General features: G+C 49.4%; 1 protein-coding gene across 4 annotated transcripts in view; it reads left to right on the top strand.

Annotated features, from left to right (window-relative positions):
* Nucleotides 1-23,965, top strand: part of ZFAND6 (zinc finger AN1-type containing 6) — a 610,641-nt gene that overhangs the window by 523,724 nt on the left and 62,952 nt on the right. For all 4 annotated transcript variants that reach the window (XM_069624177.1, XM_069624178.1, XM_069624179.1 and 1 more), the window contains one exon: nucleotides 16,265-16,381. In XM_069624177.1, the coding sequence (XP_069480278.1) occupies nucleotides 16,265-16,381 (117 nt within the window). The remainder of the gene's footprint in view (nucleotides 1-16,264; nucleotides 16,382-23,965) is intronic.

Raw genomic sequence — 23,965 nt, 5'->3', positions numbered from 1 at the left:
GGACCGAATGAAGAGTTTTCGGAAGACATCACCATAGCTGTTTGTGAACTTTGGACTTGTGAACCAAGGGAAGGCTCTCTCGAAGGCTTCCAATTCCAGATGGCTCTCTGGCTGCATCATGCACTGTCACCGATTGGCAAACCGGCCGTTCCCCGGCCGTCCGATAGCCCATTCGACCAGAGCGATCGCTGCTCCTACGGCGTTCTTGTCTGTGCCCCTGCTGGACATCTGCAGGGCTGCTACGTGGAGGTTGACGTACACCTTCACGAGATTCTACTGCATCGACCGGGATTCCAGGGAGGAGTCCAGAGTCGGCCAAGCAGTGCTGCTGTGCAACCTGTTCGCCTGAAGGTGGGCCTGGTGGGGAGGTAAGATTTGCTTGATGTTGAGCCTTTTGCCACCTCCTGTGGTTGTGCATGTGTGTACTGCTATGTATTCTTATATTCATGAGCATGTGAATCCATGCCAGACCCCATGCTGGAGAAGGAACAAGTTACTTACCTGTAACTGTTGTTCTCCAGCATGGGTCTGGCATGGATTCACATGCGAACCCTCCCTCCTTCCCCGCTGCGGCTCTTCACTTGGTCATACTGCTACTTTACGTGCTACCAAATCTGAGGATGGCTGCCAGGGGAGGGGCTTAGGGAGAGGACAGTCATTGGCTGTGGGCAGTATGACCTAGAGATCATTGATTGGTTACTAAGAAAGACAGATCAGAAACGAAACTGATACTGATTGTTTTCTTTACCGAGGATTCCTAGCCTGACGGGGAATATTCATGAGCATGTGAATCCACGCCAGACCCATGCTGGAGAACAGTTACAGGTAAGTAACTTGTTCCTTACTCTTGGAGCCAGAGTTCACTGGGATAATTACCCTGTTTCACAAGCATCTTTACTAATGAGCACTCTATTATAGAGAATTAAAATAGTTTGTTTTTGCAGTAAATTTACTCTACCGGAACCGTTTCCTGAGCCCATACTCTCGGGATTCCCCCAAAGAGCTGTCTCTTGTGCTGCCTAAACAGTCCAGCAATCTTCTTCCTTAGATTTAACCTCCGGTGGAATGGAATTTGTAGATAATTCAGTATAGACCAATCCATATTCCTTTTTTATATCAGATGGAACGTTTGGATCGAGAGCCCACAACTGGAAACAAATTAGCATTTGTGTTACATCCCAATTCAAAACTGATAGTCTGTGATGGTTAGAGCTTCCATGGTTGGGGTGTACACTTGTTTTTTTATTTCTTTGCTATTCTTACTGCTGAATGAGTTGTGGATTTATTTTGTTTGTAGCTTCTGAACGTCAAAGAAAATAGGTTATACTTTTGCAGTTAACTCCTTTTTACTTGTTTTTGCTCCAACTGTTTAACCAACTGGAAATGATTGCCCCCCCTCTGCGGGTTTTTCTCACAGTATCGAAGGCCTTTTCTACATCTTTGAACTGAGTGTGATGATTCAGAGAAATTTGATCCATAGTTGTCTAGAGCCTATAGGATCCTCTTCGATACTGTATTTAGTAGGGTGGGTGTATTACTAAGAACTGTGATGGTTTTGTTTTGGAGGTGTACATTATTTTGAGCAAATAGTTTAAAGTGACACATTTTCACATACACATGGCAGATGGGGGGAAAATATCTGGGTCAACGGGCCACAGTTCCCTAAATGGGCCATAGTTTCTCCATCAGCATGGTAATGGCCACAAAAATGTACTATAGCTTCCATCAATGAGGTCACTGGGCCAAATGCAATCCAGTGAATTCTTAACACATGGACTACAGGATAGGAGCAGTTAGAAAAATAGGAATAAAGGTCAACCACATACCGTGCTTTAAGCCTCTGTGCTTAACTTGGCATTCTCCATGCTCTGAACCTTGATTTTTTTTTTTCTTCTTCTGCTTTCCTCCCATAGACGTTAATTGGCCACCCTCTTTTTGCTGTTTTCTGTATTCTTACCTTTGAGATGAGAATCCCTCCATCTGACTTGTCTTGCTCACTTTTTATAGTGATACTGATCAGTCCATAAAACTAACAGTACTGGGAGACCCTGTCTGCCTTAGTGGAATGCTGGTCATTTTTCAACTGCACACGTGTTACTGTACGGTATGGATACTTTATTTCATTATTACTTTTCTCAAGTGCACATTTGCATTTTACAGCTTGACGCCATTTAGAGTACCATATGCACTGAATTGGCTCTGCCAAAAGTTTTGCTTGTCCTTAACCATTTGTGCCTTGGTAGTCTTCGTGCCCGCTTTGGTCTGGAATTGCCTTCTATGTAAAACCATTTCCCAGGCAAAGTGGTGGTCTGTGTGGCCGAATGTGGGGGCTGGGACTAGACCCAGTCCATATCCAAGCCAAAGTGGCGCTTTCTGGGCAAATGCGTTGGCTGGAGGCTGTCCATGATTGGAGAGCCCTGCCAGTGGTGAGCTTGGCGGACTCCATCACAAATCCTGGATAAAGGGTGGAACCCTATGAAGAAGTACTATGAAGAAGTGCAGCTGATGACCTGAGGGTGACAGTTGCAGACAACCAGCATTGCCTCCAGTCAAGTACAGGTAAAGCTCTGCTCCTCTGCAGATCTCCAGAAAGCCCTAGTCTGTGCTTCGACCCCCTGGAATGTTGGGGTGTGGGGGGGGATAGCCTGTCCCAACCCCTGCTCAAAGAACTGTCCCTGCTGAGCCTTTGGAAGCAGCCCCGGACCATCTGGTGTTCTGACCAACTCTTGTGCTACCACGCTGCACCGGTCGCCTTTCAGTGCAGCCTTGGACCTCTGCAGATTTTCAAATTGGGGGGGGGGGGGGTGCCTTCCCGACCAAAGAGGAGCCGTGCAGGGCCGCCTTCTTACTTGTCCTTGTCACAAGGGTCACCTGTTGCCTGATCATGGTCACCACTGCTACACCTCTTCACATCCTGGAGGTCCCCTGAAGTTGCCTTCTCTGTGGATGTCTTCATCCTGTCGTGCCAAGGTGGTCCAGCTGTCTAATGTCTAGTAACGTCAGAGTCTGCGAACCGCTGACTAGCCAGACCAGATGCTGAAGGTGACTCTACCTGTGGCCCATGGACCTCCTCGACGGGACCAAGCCTGGAAGTGAGTCTAGTGGATTAGGGAACCCCTGTAGTGGTTGCTGAAGAAATTAGTAAGGTAGTGAGTTTGCATATCTATTCCTGCCGCAATAGGAATACATAGGCATAAAGTCCTAACGCCCTTTCCTGGCGAAGATCTGTAATGGTCTGGTCAAGAATCCACCTCCACATAGCCACACCCACCCCAGTTGCGGAAGAGGCAGAGGAACCTGTAAGCACTTTTACCTTGTTTTTCTGTTTCTGGACCCCTCCCTTGATCCATTGGCTTTGCCAACTCTTCGTGAATCATGTACTAAACCCTCCTGACTCTCTGCAAGTGAAACTTGTGGAACTGGTGACTTTTGCACACTAGACCACGTCGCCTAGCAGCTCGGCACTGATTTAAGAACTAGGGATTGAATCTTGGTTTCATTGTGAGGAGTTCGGTTTTCTAACCATTTTCTTGCCTGTCTCCAGCTGGTTCTAAATTGCTATTCGTTCTGCTTCACTTTACGATACACAGTTGGTTACAGTATTACCTTTATTGAACTATTTCAAAGGTAAAGTGTTGGTGTTCGTTTGCAAAACCACCAAAGAGTGAATGTAAATGTGTAGAAGTAGCTTTTGAGGTAAGTATTAGTGTATTTAAAGGCCTAATAGTTGTATGTTTGTACATCTTACTTTTATTGGAGCACTCTCATTGTAGCCCTAGACTACACTCGGGCCCCCCCTAAGACTAAGCCTTACTGCTCTACTACCCTACCTTGATTGAGTTTGGCTAGGCATCAGTATCTTATCCCTGTTCGCTAGCCTCTCCGAATCCACCGTTAGGGTGAATTCTGAAAGTCCATCTGATCACCGTTCCACAGCTCACAGCAGTGGCTTGCAGCTTCCTCTCTTAAGCCGGCCGAGGCCACGAGGACCAGAGTTCAGACCTAGGACGGCAGGGCTGGAGACCGAAGACCAGCTTGCATCGAGCAGGCAGGTAGCCAACAAAAATTAGACGGTGGTATTCCAAAAATGTGAGTAATTCTGCGATCATGACGTAGGCTTGAAAATCCTACTAGTTAAGCAGGGTTTCTCGCCACTCGCATTCCCACTTTGACACACGCCCGCCAGCCGAACACTTCCCCCAAGCTGCCGTTTGTGCTTTCTGGAACCCTCCAATTTATCTGAAGCCAGCCTTTACCTTTAGCGAGCAGCAGGATGCTCTTTAACCTAAGACTTGTCCAGAATGAGGCTAGCCATCTGGTATGGGAACACTGAGCTGATCTGCCAGTGTTCTGAGCTTGAGACTGAGCACATGAGCAGAGCACTGAGCGTGCACTATCATGTACTCGAGCTAAACTTCCATCCCACCCCCCCCCCCTCCCAAATACCACCCCTCCAAACCCTAAATCTTCCAGAGGTAGCATTCAAGGGTCCTCTGACACAAATGCATTTGTGGACTTCATAATCGCTACTGCAAAGAAAGGTATGTTGGCAAATGAGCCTGTGAAGCAACCAGAAAAGAGAGGTTGGTTCCACTAGACTATAATATATTTTCCAGAGATGTTTGCAGACTGAGGTTGCTGCAGTCAGGGTATTGAAGGCACCCCTTGCTGGCTTCCCACCCCTGCCAGCCTTTAGCGGGAAGGTACAACAGTTTATCATCCGCCAGTGGGACAGATACGTTTTTGTTACGGTAATGGGGGGAAAAATCTGTCTAGGCCATAAGAATGTGCCCTCAGGCCCGAAAAAAAACCTGCCTGCTACATGTTCATATGCAAGTAGCCACTGCCTTTTCCAGCTCATTAAATGTGTAAACCCTCTGGTTGGGCACTAGGAGGAAGAGGGTGCTAAACAACTTGCCCTTAGCTGCCACGCAATTCCGTTGTCGCCAGATTAACTGCTTTCGGATTGAGGCTGGGTAGAATTGCGGTCCGAGTGCCAGGTTAACACAACCCAATCAATATAAGGCTCTTGAATTCTATTGGCACATTGCTTCAAAATTCTTTAGAACCCCTGAGCAAATATTCATCCTTTTCCAAGTCTGGACCAAGCATTTGCCTGTGTCCAACATCTTCTATTGCCCGGCATATCTGTTGAAGCCATTTTTGAGATCTTAACCATATTTAATCATAGTTTGTGAGAATTATTGGTCCATAACTGAGATCTTTTCCACCCTTGTAGACTGCCCTGGGACACCAAGCAGCGGGCATAAACCTTTGCTTTGGCAGTCACTAAGCTTCTTAAGGTGTTCGAAGCTGGGACTAGCATAGTTTGTTCCTAACCTTTACCATATCAGTCTTGCAAGTATTGCGTAAAGAAAGACTGAGGCCCCTCTTTTTCGGCTCCCCTCGCTCATAGCAGCGTTCCAGCTCTGCTTCTGCAGTATCTGTGATACATGGGTCTCTCGTCAGGCCCTGGGATGTCTGGCTTTATGAAGCTGTACTCACTACTGTGCGGTTGTAGGTCAAAGGGTCGACATCAAAGGACCGAAAACAAAAGGATCGAAATTTGTGTTTTTTTAACATTTTTTGGGGGGTTCAATTTTTTGGGGGGTTCCCCCCAACACCTGTTTTTTGTGGTAAAAACCACTTTTTTCCATAAACGAAACCCCCCCCCCCCCCAAAAAAATGTAATTAAAAAAAAAAAAATTCGATCCTTTTTTAGGTCCTTTGGTGTCGATCCTTTGACCATTCGACCCTTTGTAGTGGACCCTTTGACCTGACACCCTACTGTGCGCGTTCCTGCAGCAGCCTCTGAAAGGAATGGATAGACATCGGTGTGACAGGCAGTGGTGCCCATCCACTGAGAGCATGCTTCTTGGAAGTTCCAGCTCTCATTTTGTGGAGCCACAGGTCCTCTGAAGAAAACCACCTTATTATGCTCTGCATGGTCCATTAATACATAGGACACATATAGGCATTTGTTTGCGACTGAGACGGTCTGCAGGGCGATATGTCATGCTTTTGTGCCAGTATGTTCCTTGCTCTGAGGTCTTGGCGATCTGGGTGCACTAGAAGAAGATTGCAGGGGTACCATTTGTCCATGTGTTGGTAGGAACCTTACTATAAACCCACTAATTGGGCTGCCCGGAGCTTATCATTCATCCCAGACTTTGAACACTTCCTTGAATTCATTTGATTTCACCATCCACTTTTTACAGTAGGAAATGCCTAAACAATAGCACTATAAACCTGTGCTCCAATCTACTTTCTCCAGCAAAAGGATCCTTCTCCAGCATGGGGGCTGGCATGGATTCACATGCTCATGAATATTCCCGGTCATCAAGCTGGGAATAGTCGGTAAAAGAAAAACATTTGCCTTTCAATTTAAAACTGTTTATCCTCTAAACCAATCCGTCCTCTGGGTCATACTGCCCCCATCCAATTACAGCATCTCCCTAAGCCCCACCCGTGGTCGCCATCTTCAGATTTTTACCACACACTTCAGTGATTGGAGTCCTCAAATTGCTGTCTGAGCTAATTTCGTTTTTTTGGTAACATTGCTGCAAAATGGTTTGATTTTGACCATTATTTGCTTCTTCAGATAGACCAGCAGCGGGGTTCTGCTACCGGAGAAGATCTTCATCCACCGTCGGATCAATGTTTCTAGAAGGTCCGGCTTTGGGGCCTACTTCATGCCCTTTCAGCATGGCTGAGAAGGAAGGCTGCCGCCTCTACAAACTCTGCACAAAGTGTGGGCTAAAAAATTTCTTTGTAGAAGATCGACACCATAAATGCTTGTACTGCCTGCATTTGGACCACGATGAGGGATGGGAGGTGTGCTGTGGTTTTTCAAAGAAAACCAAGAAAGACTGATACAACAGACTGTTGGCATGGCTCAAGTAGAGCAAGGCCTCTGACGCAGCCTCAGGGCAGGGTCGAGCCTCATCCAGGACCGGCCGGTCCGAGAAGCGTTGTCCCTACGGGAGGAGGTTGAGATCCTTTGAGGATGCACCACGTTCGCGGGTGCAAGAAAAGGCCAAACTCTGGGTTTGCTGCTGATGCGGGTCCTGAGTTGGGCAAGAGATGTTCGCAATCCCCATCCTCCATGGTGAGCCTGCTGACGGGAGCATCTTGAAAGAGAAAGTGGCTAACCACGACCAATCGCTGTCCGTGGATAGCCTGACGAGGGAATAGTCCAGGGATGACTCTTCGAAGCCCAGTAAGGCTTCAACCAAGGTCAAGTCCATGAAGTAGACGATGGCAGTCGACGAAGGCAGCCACAAGCACTTTGTTTAAGTCAACAATGTCCACAGGTCTGAAGGAGAGTGGGTCCAGGAAAGAAGTGGCAGCCACCCAGTGGGTGTCCTTGCCCCCCCAAGGCGAGATACAGCTGCATAAACAGCGGCAAAGGAACCAGCACCAGGGAGAGACCAGGCGGCTGCTCGGCCCAACAGCCTCCTGAGAGGGCGAGGAAGTTATCCCACCTGTGTAGCCTCCCAGTATGCGGACCGGCGGGCTACTGAAAATGAACGGGAGCAGATCTACTCTAGTATCGACGAGGATACCGATACTCGGGAGGGATGCTGCCTGGACCACGGAGTGGGAGGAGCCAAGGGAGAACCTCGGTCCCCGATGCGGAAGAGACCCATTAGCCCTGATCCGACTCTGTTGGCACAGTTTACCACTAGACCTAGGGACGTGTCTCTGGACATCTTATCCGCCCTGCACACAATGGTCACCAAAATCCAACTGAGGATACTGTTGTTGGGGCCGGCACCTCCAGAGCCTCTGAGGGAAAACCTCTCCCCTGCGAAAGAGTAAGTCCAGGGGGGATGTGGGTCCTCTGCATCATCAGATCAACCACCCCCACCACCTCGTCGCAACAAGACTCCTTCCGTAGCTCTGGATCCACACTGGCACGGACACAGCTACTGGTACCGAGAAGGACGGCTATTTAATAGCATCGGACGGGGAGACTTAACGCTGATGAGCCCCATAGAGCCTCCCTTCCGGACGAAGTTGGAGCTTTTCATTCGGTCATCTTGAGGGCCTTGGAACTGTTTGTCCCTGAGGAGATGGAGGGCTTCCTGTACCAACAAGCCGAGGAGGAAGACCATAATGCCCGTTCCCTTCGTGGACGACATCTGGGAAGAGGGCCTAGCCCTTATGAAGAATTCAAATACAGACCCGACAAAATGTGACAGATTGGAAAAAAGTACAGAGTACCTGACTGAGCGCACAGGTGCCCAAGGTTTCAGCCCTTGCCGGATTCAGTGGTCTTGACGACAGATGGGAAACGCTTGGTGAACCAGTCATCTGTAGCCATGGTACCTCCGGACAAGGAGGGAAAGAAGCTGGATGCAATGCGCAAGAGGATAATTTACACGACAGCCTCTACCTTCAAGGCAGCAAATGCCCTAGCCATTTTGTCCCATTATGACCAGAAACTCGGGTACAAGCTGGGCTCTATACTGGACTTCCTACCCGAAGATAAGGTTGGGGCACAAACTTAGGGTGAAGTGGCCTCTGATCACGCCATCATGGTGACGCTGGGCATCAGACAGGTTTTCGCCAGATGGGGAAAAGGGGGGGGGGGTATCTCTGCCGTCAAGGTTGGTTTAAGGCTACTAACTTCCATTAGGATGTTCAAAAGTGCTGGATATGCGGTTTGACGGGGGAAACCTTTTCGGTAAAGGCAGTCGACAAGTCTTTGCCGGCTGGCGGAGTTTGTCAGCATGTGGGAAAAGATCACCATGGACAGATGGGTCCTGAACGCTCTCGGAAGGGGCACACCTTGGCGTTCCCACGCAAGTGTCCTCGTATCCCTCAGATTCAGTGACAAGAACTATACAGACCGCAGCTTCTGCAGGAAGTTTAGTCCATCTCCTGGAAAGGGACAATAGAGGCAGTGCCCGGGGCTTAGAGTATATTCCAGATACTTTCTAGTTCGAAAGAAGACCGGTGGTTGGAGGCCGATTCTATAACTCCGTCGTCTCGACAAGTACTTACTTGTATCCTGGCCTGGTCATGTTTTCTGTATAGTATAATACAGCTCTCAATGAGGCGCCTCATTGAGAGCTGTACTATACAGTGACTAATACACAATCCATCAGACTATGCATGATTACAACCCAGCCCAGACCTACAGAGGGAGGACTACTCCCTACCACTGCCTAAAATAGGAATATGACCAGCCCAGGATACAAGTTGGGCATTAACAAAGAATAATAGCCTTGAAAAGGACGCTAGAGGTCGAAACGCGTGTCGGCTGACCACACAGGACTAGGTCTTCTTTACCTCAGTAAAACCAATTGGTTATTCAAACAACTTTGTTGATATCCATCTTTTGCACCAAAAAGCGTTCGGTGTCAGACTTTGCCAGTTACTCTTACGCAAGGAGGTGTGGGCACCCACCTCCACCAGCCCGTGACCTTGCTGATAACCACTTAACTCATCACATTTCGGAGCGAAGGCAGGAATTGTTTCATACCAGGGCCTACCTCCTTCCTTCAACAAATACTTAGTCTCACGTTGCAGCACATGCTCCGCCAGCTGGATGAAGGAGTTTTTCTGATGTTGTTGGACCTGGAGGATTCCTACTTCCACATCCCCATCCACAAAAGCATTGCAAGTTCCTGGGATTTGTGGTTCAGAGTCAGCACTAACAGTTCAAGGCACTAAAGTCAGCCCAATGGTGTTTACGAAGTGCCTGGCCCGGTTGGTGGCACATCGTCTGCAGGGCATCCATGTATACCCCTAACTGGACTGGTTGTTGCGTGCCCGCTCACAGTCCCTGTCAAGGGAGCACACTGTGAGGACCGTACGTCTGCTGACAGAGCTGGGGTTCTCCATGAACTATCCAAAGTGTTGCTTGAAGCCATCTCAGTACGCTATATGCCTGGGTGCACAGCTGAACAGTGACTTGCTTGGAGTCTCCCTCGGAGGAGAGGGTGAAAACCTTCCAAGGCAAAGTGCAGCACTTGGCATTGGTCCAGCCAACGACGGTGCGATCCATCACGTCACTTCTGGGCATGTCCTCCTGCATAAACCTTGTTTGCTTCGGCAGACTGTGCGTGAGACCTCACCAGGAGTTGCTGGATTCAAGGTGGATGCAAGTATCGAGGAACTTTATCGGCAAGATCTCTCTCAAAGAAGCAGTCGGCAATACAGTGGTGGGGTGTTCTGCAACATCTCGTCCAGAGAGCTCAGTTCCTCCTTTAACAGGAGGCTGTCACCACAGATGCCTCTCTAGAGGGATGGGGAGCCTACACCGGACAGTTGCACGCCAGAGACCTCTGGCAACAAGAGTAAAAGGACCTACACGTCAACGTCCTGGAACCTCTGGCTGTATTCTGGGCCCTCAAGTATTATCTACCATCATTGAAAGACAAGGTGGTGAGGATCTTCAGACAACACCACAACCATGTTCTACATCCGGAAAAGGGGGGGACCCGGCCTCCAGCACACTTCAAAGAGGCCTAGGGGTTGTAGGGGTGGGCCATTGTCAATGCATGTTCCTCATTCCGTTTCAACTGGCAGGAGTCAAGAACACCATTGCGGACTCTCAGCAGGGAACTGCGTTCTTGCCATGAGTGGGAGCTTCGCCAGAACCAGGTGGCTCTGCTATTCGACAAGTGGGGACGACCGCATATCGATCTCTTCACGAATGAGGCGAACTCAAGTGCCAGAAGTTCACCAGCAGGTTCCCTCAATTGAGGAGCTTGGGGGACGTGTTCTCATTCCTGTGAGAGGGACAGTTCTATATGCTTATCCTCCATCTCCCCCCCGCCCGCCCCCAATCCCCTGACCCCCATTTCCACTCCTCCACACTCGTGAAACTGCAGGAAGATGCTGGCCGCCCCGGCATGGCCGAGGCAGATCTGGTATCCACCTGACAGTGGCTCCATCCATCAGGCTACCACTGTCCCCGGACCTGCCTCGCCAGAGCAGGGGCGTGGGGGCCGATTCTGCATCACGACCCAGAGTCTCTGAACCTGAGGACATGGCTCCTGCAGCCCTAGAATTTGGAGGTTCTGCTTTACCTGCAGAATGTAAGGACATCCTGGCCAGAGCCTTGTCAACGTTCAAGTGTTACGCACATAAATGGAAACGCCTATGTGTATGGTGCCAGACTCAAGATTACCCCTCTGTGGGTCACTGCTCCGCAACTTCTGCCATACTTGCTTTCCTTCGCCAAAGCGGGACTGGCTCATGCCTCCAATGTCCATCTGGCCGCCATATCCAGGTACAGCAGGTCTTGCGGCAGACCTTCACTGTGGTCTCACAGGCTCGTCAAGGAGTTTAAGGGGCTCTTCAGGACTTTCCCGCCGGTGAAGGCTCTTGCCCTGGATTGGGAGCTCAATGTTGTGATGACTAAGCTCATGGAAGTGCCCTTCAAACCAATGTGTCAGGCTCTGCTCAAGTTTGTCGTGGAAGACTGCTTTCCTCTTGGATATCGCCTCGGCCAGGTGGGTCGGATAGATTCAGGCCCTGTCTTTCAAGTAGCCTTACTCATCTTTCCACGCTTCAAGGGTGGTACTGCGTAAACTTACCCCACCTTTATGCCAAAGGTACTGTCGGAATTCCACCTCAAAGAACCTTTTAGTGTTGGCTGTCTTCTTCCGAATCAACCGCCAGCAGAGAGGGCCTTGCATTTGCTGGATGTTGCTCGTGCTTTGAAATTCTATGTGGCACGTACAAAGGATTTTCATTGTACTTTTTAGTTGGTCAACTTTAGACCTGTAAATCAAGGAAAGGCCTTGTCGAAGGCTTCCATATCCAGGTGGCTCTCGGGCTGCATCATGCACCATCATCGACTGGCTAGGTGACCGCTGCCAGGCCGTCCGAGAGCTCACTCCACCAGATCCATCGCAGCTACGACAGCGTTTCTCTGGTGTGCCCCTGCTCCACATCTGTAGGGCTGCTACTTGGAGGTCCATGCACACAGTCACATGGTTCTACTGCATTGACAGTGGTTCCAGGGAGGAGTCCCAAGTCTGCAAAGCTGTGCTATGCTACCTGTTTGAGGTGAGTCTGTTCTAGAGATGAATGTTTATTGCTTCTGGTGAGCCTTGCCACCTCTTGTGGCTGTGTAAATGTACTGCTGTGTAATCGTTATTCATGAGCATGTGAATCCAGGCCAGACCCCCATGCTGGAGAAGGTTTAAGTTACTTGGCTGTAACTATTGTCCTCAAGCATGCGTCTGGCCTGGATTCACATGCAAACCCTCCCTGCTTCCCCTCTGTGGCTCTTCTTGGTTCATACTGCCACTTTACGTGCTTAACAAATCTGAAGATTGCCACCCGGGGTGGAGTTTAAGGAGAGGACTGTCTTTGTCCTCTGGGTCATACTGCCCCCATCCAGTGATTGGTTTAGAGGAGAAATAGTTTTAAAGTTAAACTTTTTTCTTTTACCAAGGATTCACAGCCTGGCTGGGAATATTCTTGAGCATGTGAATCCATGCCAGACCCATGCTGGAGCACAATAGTTACAGGTAAGTAACTTAACCCTTATGGTCCTGAAGATGGAGACCTGTACTGTGAATCCATTGACTTTGTAGTTTTCCCTTTTGAGTTGCTGCTGTTTGAAAGGCAGAAATAGAGTGCATTAGAATAGCCTTCTTTCTGGTGTGATAACCCCAGGGAGATGTATTCCGTCCCTGACTTTTGGTTGCAATCAACATCTGGAAGTGTGGCCTGTGTGGGTGACGCTACTAAAATGGTGTTAGTAAACCGTTCCACAGGCTAGCCAGAGTTAAATGCCTGAGCGGAGCTAGGTTGTGTAATGAGGGATTTGGACGTTACACCCCAAACCACCCACCCCGTATGTAGCCTGTGGAATGGGTTACTAACTCAATTGATACACCGGGTTTCGAATCTGGTAACCCATGGTGCTGATGGCCGGCTCTTTTCTATAAATGAACGGGATGTTCCAAGATTGCGGCTGCAGTGATTAAAGCGGGGGATCCTTACGGGGACCCACTTCCAATTCTGTGGCGGCTGGCAAAAGGAGACTAGAGAAGCTGTGGCGGCAGTGGGCGTCGCCACTCAAAAATCGGGTAGGTAGGGCCAGGGTGGTTGGGGGGGGGGGGGTTATAAAAAATAGGAAGGGATGGTAGGGAAAAGATGGCGGGGGAAGCAGCCTGCACGTTTTATTTATTTCATTTGTAAAGCACACATACAACCCGTAGGCATTGCGGTGCTGTTGCAGGTACAAAGTGCTAGTCAAGCTAGTGAAATACAGACATAATTGCATACAAGTACAAGGTGACAAAGGGTGGGCAATCTGTGGTTATAGTAAGCATACAGAATTGGACATGGGTATAAGACCAGTTGGCAATTATTCTACAGAGCAGGCGGTGGGACAGAAGGTCCTAGTCTGGTTTAGGTAAAAAGCATAGTTTTTTTAAAGCTTTACAGAAAATCCAATAGGATGTATCTGCATTCAGGGAGGGAGGGAAGTTGTTCCAGAGCTTGGCAGTAATGTATGGGAAGCTGGAGCCTCCGGCTTTGGATCTTTTGACTTTGGGCACAATTAGTCAATCTGTGCAAGGGTCCTAGTGGTTCTGGAAGAATGGACTTTGGCAATTCTTTTGGAGAGGTAAGGTGGTGGTGTGTTGGATAGGCACTTATGGTTGATGGGGAGTGTTTTAAAAATGATCAGCTCCTGGATGGGGAGCCAGTGTGCATTTTTTAGCTCGCAATGTGCTCTTTTAGGAATGTTCAGGGCTGCTCCAAGGGCGTTATTCTGGATTACTTGAAGTTTGAGTATGTTGGAATGCTGGCTGAGATTAGCGGTTTTCAGGAAAAGGGACGAGGATCCAAAGGTAGGAGCCCTCCCGTCCCCTGCACTCTATCCTAAATCCAACTGATGGTTCATCAAGGTGAGATATGTTGGTTATTATTCAATAGTACATAGATTATATAAATAATGAAAAAAATCTTTTGATTCGTAAGAAAAACCAAAGAGGTTTTAATTTGTAGTCCCAATTAGATTTTGAACTGAACAAGCAAGGATTGCTGTCAACAAAATTATAAGCAATGATAGTCCATGTATACAATTAATGGTGGCTGACGCGTTTCGTGATAAACATCCCTTCTTCTTGAGCCAAGCGGGTTAAACTTAAATGTGAAGTTGGTGTCTTCCCCTGAAAAAAGGTTGAAAAGGGTGTGTTCCAATTCTTCACACACCAGTGTGGATAAATGCTCCTCTCCTGAATGCGGAGCGCCTCACTGGTCAGAAGATCTGGAGGGAAATACTAGGTAGTGTGCCTACTAATCCCTTTCTTTTTGCAATTAGCGGTTTTCAGCCCATGATTCACAGAACCTGATCGGCTGCGCCCTCTGCCCTGGGTGCTAATGATGGGCTTGCATGTACTATGCGGTTTCAAAGAGATTTGCTATCTGACTTGAGAGTTAGCGTGTGGTGCAGAGCAGTAGGGGTCAGGATGACCACATCTTGATAGTACTTTGGATACCAGTGCACAATGCCTTACTTGCAACCTTGATTTCTCTCCCTTAGCCCCACCCCTCCAAATATCGATCCTGTTCCCTCTCCAGTCTGGATCATAATGAAGTATATCTTAATAGAGTGGGCTGGGAGGGAGATATGGGTTTACTTTTACACAAGTATCCAGTTAAATACATAATTTTGGCAGTCTACTCACTAGGCCACATACCAATACGATTTTGCAAATACATTGCAACCCACTGTTAGCAGGAGGAGTAGGTACATGGATGGTAGACTGTGGGTGCAAACCTGCAGAAGTGCATGTGTTGTGCTGCTGTAGAAACATGTGAATGCATTGTACTCGACTTCTCGCACAAACTGGTATGCAGTGTTTTGAGCGCTGAGAACTAACATTGTTGGGTAAACTATATTTTTTTTCAGCCACTATACAACACTTTTTCTAGAACTGGAGTTTGTATAATTGCACCAGTCCTAAAATAGTTTGAGAAGGGTGTTTAGTTGGTGAAAACAAATAGTTTGTATGGTTTGGAATTTAAGGGAGCTGGGAGCTATTTAGCTCCTACTTCTAGCATAGTAGTGTGGTTAGTTTGAAACCAACAGCTACCAGGAGCTACTTTTGACTACCAGGGCCAACTGGCGCCTTCCAAGCATGTAAATGTGAGAGTATTTGAGAATGTCAACAGAAATTAGAACACATCTAATACGCCCAATGCCCAGGAGCTGGTTTTAGCTCCTGCTCCTTGAATACAAATTTTGGACTCTGATTTACCCAACGATGTTGGGTTTCAGCGGTGAAAACACATAAATCGCATAGATCCCACAAACTATATAGCTCTCATGGACAGTTTGTGCTGTGTATGCTTTATGCAGATGCCTGCTCCTGTTGGGATGTTTAATCCCTTTGTGCCCAGTATCTGAATTGATACTGGCATACAATGTGTATTGGGAAGCAATTTCATTTTGAAGTGTGCGCGATACAAATCTATCGGCAGAATCTGACCTAGTTCTGTAGTGTAAGCCTTCGTTCTTCAAAGATGCATGTATGGTAATCCATCCTTCCACTGCCACTTGACCCTTTCGACAGGGCTCTGAGTGTTATAAGGGTTACCAATGCCATCTCTAGATCAGCAGCAAAACCTCTGGAAGCCCCATTACTTTGTGGCTCTTTGTCTGTAGGCCGAGGGAGGAGAGGATTGGGGAGGTTTAACACAAGAGTTTGAATTAACACCCAGTACCTGCCTACAGACTAATCCTTTGGTGGCATCAAATCCTGACGCTCTCCAGTGTACCTCGGTCTACAGTAGGTCATTTAGCCCACTTCGCATATTGCTCACCCTTTTGCCCTGCCTATTACAGGAGCCTGCTGCTGTGTGTTGCTGTCTGTCAACGTGACTGAGTTTCTACATGTTTTGCTTAAGTGAAGCCAGGCTTTAGTAGGAGGGGGTACCTGGGTGGTGCACTATGGTTCAAGTGTTTTTTCACACTGTACCATGACACCTGCTGATGGGCCTGTATGTCTTGTAATCTGGTTTGTGCTGAAGATTTGGTATGGATATAGTGTTTTTGCTGAAAAGCAAACAGTGCTATGGCTCCTGTGGCAGTGTTTACATGCATTGGCGGTACCCCAGCTCCCACAGGAACATGTTTGTGTACTGTACATTGTCTTTTGCAGTGAATCATGCCCACATATTGTAATACATTTTCTGCTTGAGTGCGTACTGTGTATGTGTGGGCCGACTTCTAGGGCAGTGCTCACCTGGTCTTTTGTAGCTTAACAATTGTTTTCCTGTGCAGCGTCTGCTTCAGAGAGTGCACAGAATTCTTCAGAAGAGTTGGAGAAGTCTCCCGACAAGCCTAAAATGAAAAAGAAAAATCGCTGTTTTATGTGTCGGAAGAAAGTGGGGCTCACTGGTAAGTATTCTCTCTCCTAATTGGTGAATGGCTTGGAAAAGATGGAGGGGGGGGGGGCATAAAAGGAGTACTTGTAGACACAGCCCCCTTTGCGGCTGTGGTCAGTTTTCAGATTGGTCATAGCACATTTTTCATTGCACAGCAATATCACGCCATGGTCGTGTATTGCCACGTTTCAGTGTCCGCCCCTGCTCACTCTCACTGTCATTCCCTTTTTCTCTGCACTGAAAATGCAAATCATAATGCCAGCTGATAGCTTAGCTTCCACAACTGCATGTATAGTTTTCATTTTTTCGGATTTGCTTGCAACATTTTGTCACTGTGGCACTTGCTAGGATCTTGTTATGCTATACCAAAAGGGCACTTGTGTGTCTCATCCTGGTTTGGTGTCCTTTGGAATCTAACTCTGTTCCTCTGATAGTCCAGACACTTGGCATTGTACAGACTTTCGGCCCTCTAGAGACACTATACAAAAAAGAAATGACAGAGTATTCTCACACAGATCACTCTGCATAGTTTTGAGGGCATGGAAAGTTTGCCTTTGTGCGCAGGTATGTTTCTGATGCTTGTGAATATGCCTAGAATCACATGCTGTGTATATAGTCCACCGTCTAGTGGTAATTGCGTAGTATTGCATCTTTTTTTTAACATCGAAAAACGACATTGACATGGGCATAACTAACACTATCCCTAATGTGACATGTAGTGTACCCAAAATCCTTCACGCGTCAAGGTCCTGTTTTTTCCGCCTAGCTAGTTGGTCGCACAAATGCAAAGCTTGTAAGAGTTAATGTTGGTTGATCTACCTTAAGCGGTTCATGCTTCACTTCTAGTCGGCTACTAGACATCTGATCCATCCGCACGTCGAAAGACTTGCCAAAGTGGGCCCATTCATCAAACACTGCAAAGCTACAAGAGAAATTTTCTAAAGCCTGTCTACACAACCCTGACCCCAAAAAGGCCTCCACTTTACCTGAAGACTATTCTCCTGCATCTCCTCTATATAGGGCCATGCAGCAGGACCCTGCCCCAACTGCTCAGTCCTTTCCTCCGATGGATGATTCATGCTCCTCTGGGTGGTCTAGAGTCAAATTTGCGGCATGTATGGACAAAATGGTTCAGTTTATAAACTTTTCAGGCAGTTTGATATAATCAAACGTCATAGGCATGATTCCTGTCCCTCCAGAAGTCCCAGAGATTCCTTTCACCAGGTGCATAGTTTGCATCCTTGGATGAGCTCCATCCACATGATCCCCAGGTGGATGTATTTCTGGACGACCAGTATGACCCTGTCCAGGGCATCTACAATGTTCCTTACCCAACCCAAACTGCTCGGAACACTGTCTCTCCAGACCCAGACCCGGACCCTGCTGATCAACAGTGCACATGGCACTCTACGCCTCACCATGAACCTGTGAATGTCTTTTTGGACACGCCTCAAGTCAGGGACCCATTGCCCATCGACTATCAGTTTCTTTTCAACCTTCTTAAGAAGTCAGCAGTTAATTTTACCCAAGAAGCCATCCCGGACTCTTACTTCATGCAGAACATCCTTAAGGAAAAGGTCCCGGTCAGCCAGGATAGCTCCCTCTTAAACTCTGTAAAGAAGCGCATGGCTCTCTCTCGGCTGACACCCTCGCTCACTCATGCGGTCAACCCTTTAGTGGAAAAGAACCCTGCGTCGTCAGACCCTCTAGACATCGGGGGCCACGCTGTCCCAGATTACCTAATTGTCACAACAACCAGGAAAAGGGCAGGAGTGCCATTATCCTTGTTAATCCCCTCAAGACAAGGATTGCAAAATAACTGTACGCTCTCAGCAAATTTGTCGCACCTCTGCTGCCTTCTGTACCCGTATTGCCAACACCACGCTCCTTGCGAGCTATAGTGATGTACAATGGGGACTCGCTCAAGAGAGGGTCTTCAGAGTGTCCCGGAACCAACCCGCACTCAACTTCTAGCAGTGGTCGTGGAAGGATGACGGGTCATGCAGAATATCCTTAAAAATAACCTAGACCCTGCTGAGACGTGGGACGCATACTCAGTTAGGACTCTTGTAAGACGCCACGCCTGGCTATCAGATTAAAGCCAGAAACCCAGGCTTTCTTCATCAATGAACCGGTGGAGGATGCTGCCCTTTTCGATAAGGCAGCCGATGAAGCTGTAGAAACTTCTAAAAAAGAGCACTAGACTAAAATCACTTGGAACAAATCTCTGCCAAACCTTTTTATCCAGTGAGGGGCAATTAATACCCGCCGGTCCTACGATCAAGGTACCACCAGTGGTCTTCAGTACCCACAACAGCAGGGATTTCGACAATGGAAGGGTATAGGGAGGGGGGGGACTCTGCTTCCAGAGGCTCCCCAGCCTCCACCAATAAATGACTCAGCGGTGCTGGTCCCCGCCCATGTTTCCCCAGACGTCTAACATCTTTTATCCACGCAAGGGAGGGGATCACTTCCGATCCATGGGTACTGCAGACCATCACCCACGGGTACTGCATAGCATTCCTCCAGCCACCCCACTACCATCCACCCAGGAGCAGACGACTGTCACCAGAGCACCTGTGAATCCTGTTGGAAGTGGTCCAGATCCTTCTAGAAAAGGGAGCCATCAGTCGTCCCTCATCTCAGGTAAACAAGGGTATCTATTCAGTATACTTCCTTGTACCCAAAACGGATCTAACCATGGTTCCTGTTTTAGATCTGTTCTGCAAATAAATGTCAACACTCAAAAGTTCAGGATGACGACTCATGAAGTAATCCCCACTGTTGCAACGGGGGGGGGGTGGGGATTACATGGCCACATTGGACATGAAAGGTGCATACTTTGATATTTCAAAGTTGCCAGCACACAGAGTACCCCCGGTTCAAGATAGAGGACACTATCAGTTCAAAGTACTCCCCTTTGGCATTGCCTCAGTCCTAAGGGATTTTAAAAAGGTACTAGCGGTAGTGGCGTCTAACCTGCGCAGGCAATCCATCCCAGTGTATCCTTACATCGACTACTGGCTCATAACCAGAGACTCGTACAAAACATGTTTGGAGAATACCTAGAAGACAGTAAATCATCTTTTCAATCTAGGTTTATCCATCAACGAGAAATCAAGTCTGGTGCTCAGCTAAGTCAGTTTGTGGGGGTCCTAATTCGGACAGAAGACTGTCTAGTCTTCCTCTCCAATGAGAAACATGTTCCTGATCCCTCACTATGTGGCCAGACACCAGTTAACCATAGGCAAAGCCACGCGGCTGCTGTGAATGATTCTAGCCTGGATCTGTGCATGTGCCTCATGCAGGAGTGGCTCTTGACCCAATGGTCTCAGGCCAGCGAGACAACGGCCCTCGTTCAGTCTCTGCAGTGGTGGTCAAAGGAGTACCTTCTGCAGGGTAAACCTTTTACCACCCCTGCAGTAGAGGCCACTCTCCCTACAGACTCATCTGTCTGTGTGGAGAGCTCCCCTCATTCAAAAGACAGCACACAGTGTGTGTATCCCATAAGCAGCATCCAATCACATCAACCTGTTGGAACTAGTTGTGGTGTTCATAGCTCTAATTCCTTCTTAGCACACCTACAGGGAAAGATGGTTCTCCAGCATGGGGTCTGGCATGGATTCACATGCTCATGAATATTCCCCGTCAGGCTGGGAATCCTCAGTAAAAGAGAAAATCAGTTTCAATTTCATTTCTGAACTGTCTGTCTCCTAACAACCAATCGCTGAGCTCTGGGTCATACTGCCCTCTATCTAAACCCCTCACAGGCAGCCATCTTTGGATTTTTACTGTACGTTCAAGTGTTGGGAGTCCTCGTGCTTAGCTCTCAAGCTTTTACTGTGTGGTTGGCTTTTTGGAAGACTTACTTTATTTTTCGGTCAATCGAGCCTTGCACTCCATCGATCATCTTTCTGATTTGATGGGGACCCGTTTTTCGGATTTCTTCAGGGCCTCTCAAGGGTGGATTTCATAGAGTTTCTTCATGGAAGCTTTCAAATGATTCTTCAGGCCTACACCGTGAGGATCATGTAGAACGAGCAGGATTCCCCTTCCCTTTTCAAGCTTTGCTCCGACTGCAGTTTGCGGAATATTTACATGAATGATAAACATTCCCAGTGCCTGTTCTGCCTGTACCCAACGCATAAGGAGGACGTTTGTGCTTTTTGCTGTGAACTCTTGAAACGCACGTTGAAGTATCGGAGTATACGGCTAGAGGAGTGGCTGCAGGCCAAGACCTCTGCACCTGGTGGTTCCCAGGTGCATGCCTCTCCCGGATCTGGGAAAGGTGAGCAGGCTTTTAAGTCCTTTGACAGCGCCCCTCCTGCGGGGGTGCAACGAAAGGCCAAGCACTGCAAGTTCACTACTGTCGGGAGCGCCATTGAGGTGGGCTCCTCTGCGGCTAGGGCGCGTTCGACATCCCCAGCTGCATCGTCTCCAGTCAACGCTCCGGATTTTCATCCAAGAGGAAGTCTAATAACCCGGGCAAGCTGAAGGTGGCCCTGGAGAGGACCAAAGAGAAGACCAAACTGAGTACGGCATCCGGCCTACCCTCAGTGGAGAAGGCCAAAGGAGCCCGGGCCTCCGAGCCAGCCCCTAAGGACCAGGCCAAGCAGGACAAGGTGTCTTGGGCGACCACGAAGACCAAGTCGGACAAGGGGCCTGGCCTGACCAATGAACGGCCAGGTGCACCAGACGAAGGCGGATCCGTCCCTTTCGAAGGCCGTGGGGGCGGACCCGCAGGGTGCCCTTCCGAAGGCAAGAGTGTCCCTCCCGGCCAGAAGGGAGACTTCACTCCAGCCCATTGAGAAGACCCCGGACACTAAGATGCCGGTCATCTCCCCGAGACCGTCCCCTTTGGATGTAAAGAATGAGGGGGGGGGGCTTTGAAGTCCACCAGGGCACGGATATCTCCTCTGCAGAGGAGGTGGAGGAACGCCTCTACCTACAGACCATCCAGGAGGAGGGTGGCAACGAGAGAAATGTCTGAGTCGCCGCGCCCTACGACGATGGAGCCAACAGGGATACCATCAAGAAATGCGACGGAGGGCCTCAGGACGACAAGGGCCCTGTCCCTGCTGCTACGCCCCAGCTGCCGGTCCCTATACCATAGCTGCCGCCTAGAGATCTTTGGACATTCTCGCCACCCTGCATACACTTGTATCTAAGATACAAAAGAGGATGCCGGCAACGCCGCCACACGCTCGCCCCTAGCGGTGCTGGTGCAGACCGCCCCACTGACGACGGGAACTGCCATCCAAGAAGAGGAAGAGGCACCCACTGCCCCCCTTGCCGCCCGTCACCTCCTTCTCCGCCACCCCCACAGGTGAGACTGAGTCGGACACAACTACGCCGATGGGCTCGGACAACGACCCAGGATGGGGGGGGGCCTCCTGTCACCTCTGCCCATATCCCCTCCGCCGGACGAGATCGGATCGTTTCATTCGATCTGCAGAGCATCAGAGCTCTTCCAGCTCACGCCAGAAGAGAAGGAGGGCTTCTTATACCAGCGAGGCGAAAAGGAAGACCATCCTCTCAATTGCAATCTTGAATGACAATTGGGATGAGGGCTTGTCGCAACCCTTCGATGGCCCCAGCGAAGAGGGACGGCTTAAAGGAGTACAGGGTGCCCGACTCCGCGCCGAAGTGCTTGCGGGCCAAGCTGTCGTCGGGCTCAGTGATTACTGCAGCGGGCAAGCAGTCTGGCTGTACGTCTTCGGCAGCGTCCACCCCTCCTGACAGCGAGGGGGAAGAAATTAGATGCGGTGGGAAGGCGAGTCCTCTGCAGCGACTCATCAAGGCAGCCAACGCCCTCGCAGCACGCTACGACCGGGAGCTGTTCAAGCTTGTGTTCCTGTATGACTTCCTCCCTGATAAGAGATCAGAGGCGTTGGAGATTCTACAAGAGGGCGAGTTGGCATCGGACCATGCTTGTAGCTGGCTCTAGGCCACCAATTTTCGACAGGAGGTCCAAACAAGGATTTTGGACATTACCTTTTGACCGGGATAATCCTTTTGTGAAGGCTGTGGATGAGTCTCTACAAGCCTTCAAAGCGGATACTGAGACTGCATGTGCCCTGGGCATGTTACAGCAGTGACTGCCGTCCTTTCGGTCCTCGGGAGGCAAGTCTCCACAATCTTCGAAGGGTTACGGCAGGGGCTCCTCTTCTTACCGCCAACCCTCCTGCTCCTCGGCCCAGGAAACCACCAGGGGCTGCACCAAGGTCTTAGGAGGACGATGCCCTCGTCGCCAGATACCCCAAGGCAGCACGTCAACCTCCAAGCTAGTATTAGCCGGCCAGGACATCGGGGGTGCCCCCACCCCCTTCCCATGCACCCTGGTGGGAGGCCGGCTGGCGAACTTAGTCAGCGTGTGGAAGATCTTGTCCACCGACTGTTGGGTGCTGGACGCTCTCGCCCACGGACGCACTCGTTCCAATGTAGGTGTCCACAGATGCCACCAGTGGCCCGGCAGGAAAACCACATCCCTCAGCTGCTAATGGAGTTTCGGGCCATGCTAAGCAAAGGGCCGATAGAGCTGGTTCCAAAGCTACTCTGGGGCTCTGGAGTTTATTCAAGGTACATCCTTGTGCCAAAGAATGCCAGGGGCTGGAGGCCCATACTCTATCTGCGACGACTAAACAAATACTTAAAGTCCTAGAAGTTCCAAATGGTCACTCTTCAACACGTGCTTGGACAGCTACAAGAGGGAGACTTTGTTGTCGTATCTGGAGGATGCAGATTTCCACATCCCCATTCATAACGGACACCGCAAGTTTCTGCGCTTCGTCGTTCAAGGGAAGCATTACCAATTCAAGGCCCTTCCCTTTGGGCTGAAGTCGGTGCCCAGAGTCTTTACCAAGTGCCTGGCTCCGGTGGCAGCACATCTGCGACTACAAGGGATCCATGTCTACCCTTACTTGGACGACCGGCTCCTCCGGGCCGGATCAAGGGACATCGCTGTCGACCACACTGCAGGCACAGTCAGCCTGCTGATGGATCTGGGGGTTCTCAGTGAATTATGCAAAGTCCTGCTTGACTCCATCGCTGGATGCGCTGTTCCTGGGATCCCAGCTAAACACGGTGTCATGCCTAGCGTCACCTTCTGAAGAGAGGGTAGTGGCCATCCTAGGCAAGGTGCAGCGTCTGCTGGCACTGAAGATTGCCATGATGAGGACCATCAAGTCTCTGCTCGGCATGTCATGTCATGCAGCTACCTCATCCGGCTTTGCAGGTTACTGATGCGCCTGCTGCAGGAGTTCCTCGACGCTCGTCGTTAGTTCCAGGTGTCCGGAAGCTTCCAGGACAAGATCACTCTTGATGAGGGGTTCCGTCGGGCGATAACTGGGTGGGGCATTCGCTCGCATCTGACCAGGGGCACGGATTACCAGTCCCCTCTACACCAGGAGACTGTCACAACGGACGCTTCCCTGGAAGGATGGGGAGCCCATGCCGGAAGTCTTCACGCAAGAGGCCTGTGGCTGCCAGAGAAGACATTGCATATCAATGTTCTGGAGCTACAGACGATGTTTTGTGCCCTCAAACGTTCCTGCCGTCTCAAGGGCAAGGTGGTGCGGATCTTCATGGGCAACACCAC

The sequence above is a fragment of the Ambystoma mexicanum genome, chromosome 11 (assembly GCF_040938575.1).
Source record: "Ambystoma mexicanum isolate Mex_15411 chromosome 11, UKY_AmexF1_1, whole genome shotgun sequence".
Taxonomy (NCBI): domain Eukaryota; kingdom Metazoa; phylum Chordata; class Amphibia; order Caudata; family Ambystomatidae; genus Ambystoma; species Ambystoma mexicanum.
The sequence above is the reverse complement of the archived record's forward strand: the minus strand, read 5'-3'. Positions and strand labels throughout refer to the sequence as shown.